At 36.5% G+C, this 10,798-nt stretch overlaps 2 protein-coding genes across 4 annotated transcripts; both read left to right on the top strand.

Annotated features, from left to right (window-relative positions):
* Positions 1 to 2,717: 2,717 nt before the first annotated feature.
* On the top strand, positions 2,718 to 8,059 carry LOC140981842 (phosphatidate cytidylyltransferase 1-like). 3 transcript variants are annotated; one of them, XM_073448326.1, is made up of 12 exons: positions 2,718 to 2,913; positions 3,615 to 3,813; positions 3,993 to 4,246; positions 4,696 to 4,847; positions 5,063 to 5,204; positions 5,607 to 5,763; positions 5,924 to 5,971; positions 6,065 to 6,151; positions 6,389 to 6,517; positions 6,603 to 6,659; positions 7,582 to 7,665; positions 7,748 to 8,059. In XM_073448326.1, exons 2-12 carry the CDS (start codon positions 3,733 to 3,735, stop codon positions 7,835 to 7,837), a joined length of 1,281 nt encoding a protein of 426 aa, XP_073304427.1. In that variant the 5' UTR covers positions 2,718 to 2,913; positions 3,615 to 3,732; the 3' UTR covers positions 7,838 to 8,059. The 3 variants fall into 3 exon arrangements, with proteins under 3 accessions (XP_073304427.1, XP_073304428.1, XP_073304429.1); XM_073448327.1 differs by having other exon boundaries at positions 2,718 to 2,925; XM_073448328.1 differs by having other exon boundaries at positions 2,718 to 2,995.
* Positions 8,060 to 8,246: 187 nt separating this feature from the next.
* On the top strand, positions 8,247 to 9,494 carry LOC140981843 (PRA1 family protein D-like). The gene has a single exon (XM_073448329.1). It carries the CDS (start codon positions 8,632 to 8,634, stop codon positions 9,139 to 9,141), a length of 510 nt encoding a protein of 169 aa, XP_073304430.1. The 5' UTR covers positions 8,247 to 8,631; the 3' UTR covers positions 9,142 to 9,494.
* Positions 9,495 to 10,798: the final 1,304 nt, after the last annotated feature.

The raw sequence follows: 10,798 nt of genomic DNA, 5'->3' as shown, positions 1-10,798 counted from the left end.
CGACGAAGGTCATAAGGTGACCTTTGGTGATGGTTCCTGGAAAGTGAAAAAGGGAGCCATGATTGTTGCTCGAGGAAAGAAAACTGGAACACTTTATATGACTTCCAGTTTGAGAAATAAATTAGCGGCTGTGGATGCTGGAGCTAATTCAAGTCTATGGCATAGTAGGCTTGGGGATACGAGTGAGAAGGGAATGAAGATGCTTGTTTCAAACGGAAAGCTACCGGAATTAAAGATCGTTGAACACAAGCTGTGTGAAGCTGTATTTTTTGGAAAGCAGAAAAAGGTGAGCTTTTCAAAAGAGGTTAGAGAACCGAAATCAGCGGATTTGGAGCTGGCACATACTGATATATGTGGACCATCTCCTGTGACATCCCTTGGAGATCACTCAAGATATTATGGCACTACTGTTGACGATTCGAGCAGGAAATTTTGGGTTTATTTTGTGAAAATAAATCGGATGTTTATGAGACTTTTAAACAGTGGGAGTTAGCCATGAAAGATGTGATGGATTCACTGTCATCCAATCACAAGTGGGAGTTGTCAGAACTTCCTGAAAGTAAAAAGGTTTTACATAGCAAGTGGGAGTACCGGTTAGAACATGACGGTAGCAAGCGGTACAAAGAAATACTTGGTGTAAAAGGTGAAAAGGAAGTCATTGGTTACACTGATATTTTCTCTCTGGTGGTAAAGTTAACTACTATCAGGACTGTACTTGGATTGATGGTAAAAGAAGATTTACATCTGGAGCAGTTGGATGTAAAGACTGCGTTTCTTCACAGTGACCTAGATGAAGAAATGAATCAATCACAGGGATTTGAAGTACGAGGGAAAGAGAAAATGGTGTGCAAACTTCAGAAGAGCTTGTATGGTCTCAAACAAGCAAGACAGTGGTACAAGAAGTTTGATGGTGTAATGAATAATGATGGTTTTCTGAGGTATCAGGCTGATCACTGTTGTTATGTGAAGCTTGATGGTTATTATATCATACTACTGATATATGTAGATGATATGTTGATAGCAGGAGCTTGTCTGGAGCAGATTGATAAACTCGAGAAAGAGTTATCAAAGGAATTTGCTTTGAAGGATTTGGGTGCTGCAAAGCAAATCCTTGGAATGGGGATCCTTAGAGATCAGGTGAATGAAGTCTTGAAGCTTGAGAAGATTCCTGGAAGCAAGAATCCAGCTGATATGCTCACGAAGGCTGCTATCATTGAAAAACTGAAGTTGTGTTTGACTTCAGTTGGTCTCCTAGACTAACAAAGGAGGTATGAGCTGCTGCACTGATGGTGTGAAGACATAATTGAAATCAAGTCTTCAAGTGGGAGAATTGTTAGGTAAGATTTTATTTAATGTGGTGGGACCCACATTAAATAAAATAATAATAAAATCTTTTCCCACATCGTTTTTTTATTAAAATTGGACGAGGGAATTAGTTATAAATAGAGCTCAATTCCTTCAGTTATTGTATCCCAAAATCAAAAGCTTTTTAGCTTTGATAAATAGAGAGTGCATAGAAAAAAAGAGTGTATTTTTTTCTTGAGTGCGGGAATTCTCTTGTGTGAGTTAGAGAAATTATTTTCTCGGTATACTCGGGTTGGGAGTGTGAGAAATATTGAGTGTATTGGTGTATACACTTGTTGTAATATTTCTCCTGTTATAAAAGTTGCAGTGCTCCGTGGACGTAGCCAATATTGGGTGAACCACGTAAATCTTTGTGTTCTTGTTGGTTATTTTATTCCGCAATTTTTAGGGTACTATTATCATCGTAGTTGGCATCGCTTCGGGGGTGTAATTTCCCAACAGGCTGACCAAAAAAGTTTAGACGTTTCACCAAAAAATGGGTGGTTTCGAGTACATCCCTGGGGATAATCCTTTGTTCAGAAATGAGAAGTCGATCAAGCTTGAAAAAGGTGGTGCTGTTGTTAGCTTGTATGGTCATTATCCCAGACCCATTTCTTAGGATGTCACATCTCTTCCATACACCTACTAGGCGAGCAGTTTTTTTTGTTTCTTTTGATAAATTTTGTACATGTGAGTGCAAAAAATTATTCACAGAACACATATCGCTACCCGGATCCTCCATTGTGCACAACACTGGATTCATTTTGATCCTTCCCACCCCCCCAAGTCTTGGTTCCGCCGCTCGTGGTTGCCATTAAATGTGTTCTGGTTAACATTGTTTATTCTGAAGGTTGAACTCTTTAATTTCTCGCGTTTGTCTGCTGAAATTGATAACTTCTAATTTAATTGAGATTCAGAATATAAAGTTTCAAACAAGCTTCATCCAATTATTCTATTTGTAGATTGAAAAAGCTAAGATGCTCACTCTCGGTCTCCGCTGTCTTTTTCCACTTTACGCCCTTGACCTTTTCTACCTTAGATTCTCCAGCTATAAAGGTGTTCCCAACCATCCTATTTATCAGTTTTCATATTAATATCTATATTATTATATTAAGTATGATGTCCTAATAATAACCGTTATCCTGTTTTACTTTTTTTAATTTTTTATATTTGGGCAAAAATATACAATGAAGTGGTTTTTTTTTTCTGATTTTATTTTATTGATTATGGTTTAAGAGTGATAATAAATGAGTTTGTCTGACAATTAAAACTAATATGATTGGTTCCAATAATACTCTACACATCTAAATTGTGCCAAAAAGAAAATTAAAATTTTAATTAGCCCATCACTTTTAACAGTTTAACCCCAATATTTTCTTTGGACTGAATCGGGAGAAATTAAATTGTAATAATCCCCGATACCCTTTTGACCTCAAATTTTTTTAAAAATCGAACCAAAGCGAACTTCGAATCCCAACACGCTACACTGAGCAAAAGGCCAGATCTCTCTCGCTCTTTTAATCTATCATTGACGCATGTCGCCTTAATATTGGAGTATCTTAGTTCTCGGTTGGTTTTGTCGTAAGTTTTTTTTTACATATAATGCATGCTCCTCGATTCCTATTGGCCTCTGGTGAATTCTTTGTCACTGGTATGGTGAATTGTTGTTTCTTTATTGTGGATTTGGTTCAACTTTGAATTTTTCTTACCAAGATGCAATTTTCAGCTGTTATTAATTCTTAATTGCTACACGATTGCTGTAAAGAAATTAATTTTATGTGTATGCCGTATTTGAATCATGTTTGTGTGAATATGTGTTTCGTTAGTATTGTTTTTAAGAAAATCTTTTATTACCATTATTATTTTTTGGTACTTGAAGAGTTGATAGGCAATATGATAGTTATATCATATTTCATTTTGTTTTTGTTTTTGTTAGCGTTGATGTTCTATGTATTGCTAAGAATATGTTTTGAAGTTTATGACTTTTTTTTTGGAGCTTCTCCTGTAGTTTTTGTTTTTGTTCCTAAACTTAATATTCAGTATTTGTTTGATTTTATGGTTGCCTGAATATGATAGTAGTTAAGAATTAAGAAGTGAAGAAAAATTATGAAAATGAACATCAGAATAAATGTCACTAGAAGTTCATATTTGCGATTGTTTGCCGATCTTCCTTATTTTTTTTATGTTAATCTTCGAATTCAAGTGTTTAAGGTGAGATAAATAAGGGTGAGGACCATTTTCTCACATGACTTTGGTTATTTTTATTGCAGCTGCTCAAAGTTCAAGTGGGGCTAAATTTTGTGGTGGTTGGTTTTGATTTCTCATATGGTTCATCAGGATCAATATATTTATGTGAATTTTTAGTGGCGTTCAAATCTTAGAGAGAAGATGCAAAAGGATTCTGGTTCTGGTGGCCCCTCAACAACTGGCATGTCTACGGCAAGGCGTCGGCGAAGAGGTTTAAATGAGGTTGGTGATCTTTTTGGGAATCAGTTTTTTGCACCGTGCTGAATTATGTTAAATAGATCTTGTGAGAGAGTTGTTTGTTTTATTTTATCCTCTTGCTGAATCTGATAAGATTACCTGTATTTGAAACTTATAAATTTCAAAATTCTTATTTCTTTGTCTTCTCCTTTCTAAAATTCCAGGTCCCTTCAGAAGTTGATAAAGAAAATGGAAGCCATTTACTTGTTAATGATAATAACAAGTACAAGTCGATGTTAATCCGCACATACTCTTCTGTGTGGATGATTGGAGGATTTGTCTTTGTGATATATATGGGCCACCTTTATATCTGGGCCATGGTCGTGGTTATACAAATATTTATGGCAAAGGAGCTGTTCCATTTACTTAGAAGAGCACATGAAGACAGACGCCTTCCTGGTTTCAGGCTCTTAAATTGGTGGGTTGTTCCAGATCTGTTTGTCTTCAAGATCTTCTTCCTTCCTCAGGATATCATTTCATTGTTAAAACCGTGCAAGTTAATGTCTCCATAACTTGGAGTTATTGACACCATTTTGGTAGTTTTTCTTAAATTTATTGCTTCAAGAAGGATTCTCCACATTTAATTTTCTGTAAGCTTTTTATCAGAGAATGAAAATCCTGAAGGTTTTGCTGTATGTTTTTTCCATTCCAGTCCAGGCACCTTATTAGTGCCCATGTTTTAATTACCTCAAATTCTCTTAATGTGTTTGGCTCCACTTTCATCACTTGCTAAATCAGTATCTTTATTTTTGTTGTGCTGCCTTACTTTTATTTTCCTCGTGGACTGACATTTATTTTGTAATTAACAAAGATTTTCTGCATTTATATTATGGATTTTCCTAATGTTTAACGTTCCTCTGTTTTCAGGTACTTCTTCTTCACTGCAATGCTATATTTTTATGGCCGGATTCTGAGTCAAAGGCTTGTGAATACTGTTACTACAGACAAAGTTTTGTATAAGCTCGTCAGCAGATTTATTAAGTATCATATGGTCACCTGCTATTTTTTGTATATTGCTGGTTGGTATAAACTTGACCTTGCACTCTACTGTTGTATGATCTGATACTAATTTTTAGTTTATTCTTCTAATATGTTATATTTTGCTTGTGTGCCCATCAAATTGATTTTTTTTTTTTTGTAATTATATTCATAACATGTGTCATTTCAGCCGTGACGACAGACTGCTTTTAGCTGTCAATATGAAACTAAATTTTTTTTTCTTTTGTGACGTCAGGTTTCATGTGGTTCATTCTCACTCTAAAGAAAAAGATGTACAAGTATCAATTTGGCCAATATGCTTGGACACACATGATTTTGATTGTGGTTTTCACTCAGTCGGCTTTTACAGTGGCAAATATTTTTGAAGGAATTTTCTGGTAACACAACTTCAGTTTTCATATAATCTTGTTTACAGTTGAACTCCATGGATGATAATTACTGGTCGATGGTTTTCAGTTTTCTCTCATTAGACATAATGATTTGTGTTGTTATAATGACTCCGATCGATTTCAGCCAGATCATGTATTATGTACTTTACTATATTTCAGTTGTCTCGCTCGGTTAACAGAATCTTTTTAGAAACGTCTTGTTTTATGACCGTTTAGTACACACTCATTTTTGTATGCTTGATCTTTTACGTCTTGAGGACTTCAATATTTTTGTAGCTCAGATACTTGGATTCCGAGCCTTATAAATACCCTATACTAATTAACAGACACAATTTTGCTGATTAAATTAACTTCTATAAAAAATTTCCAACACAATTGGCATCAATGCAGGTTCCTTCTTCCAGCATCCCTTATTGTTATCAACGATATCGGTGCTTACTTTTGTGGGTTCTTCTTCGGGAGAACTCCTTTGATCAAGTTATCACCGAAGAAAACGTGGGAGGGCTTCATTGGGGCATCTATTACCACCATGATCTCTGCTTTTGTGGTAGGAAATCATCCAGTTATTTGGAGACAATTGAGATTATGGAAAATCTTTGATATAGTGATGGAGCTTTTATGGAGTATTTTGCTACATGGGTCAATCTTGGCCTGTCATTTTAAAATTTCGTGGTTATAAATTTAGTTAAATTTGAAATTATTTTCAGCTTGCAAACTTATTGGGCCGCTTTCAGTGGTTGACGTGCCCTAGAAAGGTTGTTTCTGGCTTACATCCGATCTTCTGTATTTTCAAACTTTACTCATCAGTTTTCTAGAAGTTTAAACTTTGTATTGACTGAATGGTGTAGGATTTATCAACTGGCTGGCTTCATTGCGATCCAGGTTCATTGTTTACACCTGAAGATTTTACTATCCCGGAGTGGTTTCCTGAATGGGTAAGTTTATGTCTGATTTTGGTATAAATCTAGTGACCTGGGAGAAATCGTCCCTCTTGCAGTTAACAATGGCTCATGTCAAACTTCTTGTAAATTGCTGGCTGCCAGTGTCCTTTAATTGAATCAGTTAGCTATCTTTTACCATTTTGTTTTTATTTTATGTTCTATCCTTCCAATTTTAGATGTGAAAGGTGAATATGATACTAATGAGCTGCTACACACGTCAATTATTTCCAGTTTCCTTGGAGAGAGATTTCAATTTTTCCTGTACAGTGGCATGCACTTTGTCTCGGTCTTTTTGCGTCGATTATAGCACCATTTGGTGGATTTTTTGCCAGTGGCTTTAAAAGGGCTTTCAAGATCAAGGTTTGATAAATGTGGAACATTCCTTTTCTAAATGCTAAAATTTGTAATGTACCCGATCTTTATATATATATTTTCTCCGTCACAGGATTTTGGTGATAGCATTCCTGGCCATGGTGGGATCACAGATAGGATGGATTGCCAGGTAAGCATAAGACAAATTACTGATATTATCACAAAAACTGACGGTTGCTTTACACAAGTATGCATCACCACTATGTAGGCTTGCTTTTACTGTTGCATTGGTACTTTATTTTCCCTTGTACCAAGGGGAATGTATCAGAGCTTAAGTTTGATCCATTTCCCTATCTTTTTTATGTCACGTATTCACCCTTGGAAACCTTATCCATCCTTTTCTAAAATTTATAGGAAGTCTTCTACCAGATTTTACGCACACTTGGTCATGCATGTGCACATTCTACCTGGCCTGGAACTTTTATGTGTTCATGTATTCATTTAATTATTTTGACCATCTTACGCGATTGGAGGGGACAAAATGATTATAGTAACAATTAAAAGCCAGTCCAGTCATATACATCTGTTTCTTTGCCTTTAGATGTATCTTTGCCTTCAGATGTAAAAATGTTTCATTCTGATCTCTTATGATGGGCTGGAAAGTTCTTAATGCCCTGTAACTTAGGAAGATGGTAACTTTTTGTTCACCTTTTCCTTGATAGGGTACCTCTTTACAGAACTAGGATTTGTAGCGCTGCGTTTTTTATCACTTCTTGGCTTCTTGCCATGTCATTGTATTGCTTTGTCAGAAACTAACGACGTTGGTCCTATCACACCGCACCTTGATTCCATGTGCCCATGCAAGCGAGATTTAGACTCTGCTAGCATCCACTGGTGCATTCTTTCCTGCTTCATAACAATAATTAGCTTAAGTTAGTAGAACTCATTGTGTAACATTTTCAATTTCTTCTCATAAACCGATGTCGGACAGTGGTGCTATTAAATGAGAAATGGTTCAACATTTTACTCTCTTCTGGCCCGTAATTCACTGATTCGTAGCATTTTACCAAATTTTGTTTGTTCTGTGGTTAATACTAACCTCCTACGTGCAGATGGTGATGGCTGTCTTTGCATATATTTATCTCCACTCATTTGTTGTGCCTCAAAGTCTATCAATTGAGATGATCATGGATCAGGTAAAAATATCAGCAACCATTCATCATGTGATCTAATAATTCATGCATTATGATTATGAGAAATGTTTTCGATTTGGCGTAGATATTGATGAACCTTACGTTCGAGGAACAGCAAGTTCTGTACACAAAGCTTGGGTGCATCATCATGGAGAAGCAGTATGGAGAATCCTGAATATGATGAAACAAGTGAACCAATGCAAATTGTGGTGTTGTTTCTTGTGCTGGCCCTGTACATTTTCTATCCTTTCCTTTTATTACTATGATAAGTTTTGATACTACTTTACTGCAGGGGTTTACAAGTGTTGTTTCTTTGTCGCCTCTGTAAAGTGGGTGAGGGAGTGAGTTAGAAATACCACATTCTCACTTTTTATAATGAGAGGTATTTTTCCATTTATCTATGGAATTGGGGGTATCTGAAATTAAATCATTGAAGAAAGATTGAGCCGGTTCATTTTTAATCTGGGGACACGAGAGTGTGTCAGCTCTCAACAAAAAGTGAAATTTATCAAATCCATGGAAGAATACTATGGAATTTGATTTCGTCAGAAAATATATGTGATCTGATAATCTATGAAACTTAAGCTAATTATTAGGAGGTCATTATTTCTAATTCAACAGTTTATTATTTATAGTTACTTCAGGAACTATCTCATTATCATGGTGGTTGTGATATGGTCAGTAGTTTTATATATGATATCCTTACATAATTTGAAACATATTTTTAGAAACACTCCAAAAGTCTTGTCAGGTGTTTTAAGTTGAAGCCCAGTGTTAAAAAAAATTGGCAATTAAAAAAAAGTCCAAATTTATGTACAATTATTGGGACCCGAATGAAATGTGACGCACGGATCAAATTACAGTTTCAATCAAAATTTTCTCATATTCTATTTAATTTATTTATTATTCGCATTCCACTGTCACCGTGCTCTCCCCAGATTTTACGAACGAAATTTCCAAGAATTCTAAATGTCATCCCCGCCTGGCGCCACCACCTCTGCCGCCGGGTTACGCCCATGGGGACAATTCCTAGACCCATCTTCTCTCAGCATCCCCATCTCCCTCTCCGAATCCTCCTATCGCCTCACTCAAAATCTCCGTATCTTCCTTCCGAACTACGCTCTCCTCACTCTCGTCATCTTCCTCCTGGCCCTCATCACCCACCCCCTCAACCTGATTCTCTTCCTTTGCATCTTTGCCGCCTGGACATACTTGGTTATCTTTCGCGACGAGCCTTTAACTCTTCTTGGATACGACATTGACCAAAAAATAGTTGTGGGTTTTCTTGCCGTACTGACATTGGGTGCTTTGTTCTGGACTAAAGCTTGGTTAAGTCTGTTCCTTTCTTTGATAATTGGGGCTTTGGTGATTTTTATTCACGCTATATTGAAAGCGCCTGAGGATTCTTTGGAGGATTCGCCATATGGGTCGTTGCTTGCTGTTGTGGATAGTCCGAGGGGACAATATGCCAGAGTCTGAAATAGGGAATTATTTTGTTTGGATTCTTGATTTCCCGGGTGTAGTTTTGCTTTGGATTTCAGTTTGGAATTGTGTATTCAAGTCTGCTGTTATCATTTTTCTCTGATTCGAAAGCTTTAACAAGGGAACTTTTTTTTTTCCCTTGGCCCATACTTTACTTTATGGCCTAATATTGAATCAAAGGTGTTATCTCATGTTGATGAATTCATTCACATATTGTCTTCATGTTTCTTAATAGTGTTGTCCGATGGAAATTTGGGGAACCATTGGCTCTGACCTGCTCTTTATGACTTGTGAACTTATTATTTTGAATTGAATCAGCGGTTCAACTGGAATTTAGCTTGTTTTTTATTCGTTATACTCCTTTTCCCGATTATTCGGCTTGAGTTATATCTACAGGATTCCTTATGTTTATGAGATGAAATTAGCTCATGACATTCCGGAACACGCAAAGAACTGCATGTCTGTATCCCTGATAAAGTTGTATGAAATAAGTAGAACTGACGAGGATTGAACAGATGAATATTTGCTATGCTGACGAGTCAAAGAATAGCCGAAGATCTCAAGGTAACACGACACTACTAAAAATTGAAGAAGCTGTTAGCTTAGCTATCTTTTGAGTGTAGAGAAATCTTGAAACTGATTTATTTCTAGCTATTCCTTTTACTAAATTTTGTGCCACTGGGAGAGCGAGATAGCATCATCATCATCATTATGCCCAATTGTAAACACCCAAAGTATATAAAATTTGAAATGATTAGAAGCAAATATTGAAACTTAGCGCCAAAAACGCGTAAAAAGCTAAAAACAATATGCCCTCCTAAAATCCGACATTTTGCGAGCGAGAGGTAGTATCTTAGGCAGATCATATAACAATATTTTCTAGTGGAAATACAATGTGGCTCCATTTGGTTTGTTCGTATTGTCATATCGATCTTCTTGGTCGAAACAATGTAACCAACAACTTGGTTCATAGACAGGAGAGAAACCAAAAATAGCTTCCATGACCATGTTATCAACCTTTCCTGTAAGTTGCCACTTATCTGCTCCTCCAAACTCCCACATATATAACTCATAGTCATGGTGCAGGTATTGATCATTACACCTCGGTTCTGTCATTGCATGCCAAGATAACCTCGTTGCTGACAGATGCATTGATGTCCCTCAACGAGTATGTAACGGAAACACAGTAGCATCTAAGAATCCCATGAAAAATTCAATGTAACTTCCGGTTTGAACTGTTGATTGTTGACATATATGTACTAAAATCTATCAGGAGGTGGATATGGGTACTGAAGCTACATCTTATCCATGACTTGCTACTAGACGAGTATTGTGTAAATATAAATCATCTTTTTAAGTATTCTTTGGACCTTTTCATAGGACACGCCAACCAATTGGTAATAACGACGACATGGAAATTCGCTCACAAAAAATGACAGTAGTACTGATACTTCAGCGCCATTAAACCTCGATTCTTCTACTCGTTTGCAGGGCTTGATATCATGCTTGAATTCAAGAATCGAAAAATCTTAGTAGGACACTTGATCTGTGTTGTATATCTGCTGTTTCAACCTGAAAACATAAGCCTCCAGACTGAATCGTCACACAAATGATCAGTATCTGCAAACGTCTCTCCAGAATTCTTAGTCATGAC

The sequence above is a fragment of the Primulina huaijiensis genome, chromosome 7 (assembly GCF_012295235.1).
Source record: "Primulina huaijiensis isolate GDHJ02 chromosome 7, ASM1229523v2, whole genome shotgun sequence".
In the NCBI taxonomy this organism is placed as follows: Eukaryota; Viridiplantae; Streptophyta; class Magnoliopsida; order Lamiales; family Gesneriaceae; genus Primulina; species Primulina huaijiensis.
This window is presented reverse-complemented; position numbering and strand designations above follow the sequence as displayed.

Bases quoted from the DNA above. Each gene is read 5' to 3' on its own strand.
- LOC140981842 (XM_073448326.1), top strand. From the start codon at position 3,733: ATGCAAAAGGATTCTGGTTCTGGTGGCCCCTCAACAACTGGCATGTCT. The intron at 6,518-6,602 runs GTTTGATAAATG...TCTCCGTCACAG, and splicing joins AAAGGGCTTTCAAGATCAAG to GATTTTGGTGATAGCATTCC. The intron at 7,666-7,747 runs GTAAAAATATCA...GATTTGGCGTAG, and splicing joins TTGAGATGATCATGGATCAG to ATATTGATGAACCTTACGTT.
- LOC140981843 (XM_073448329.1), top strand. From the start codon at position 8,632: ATGTCATCCCCGCCTGGCGCCACCACCTCTGCCGCCGGGTTACGCCCA.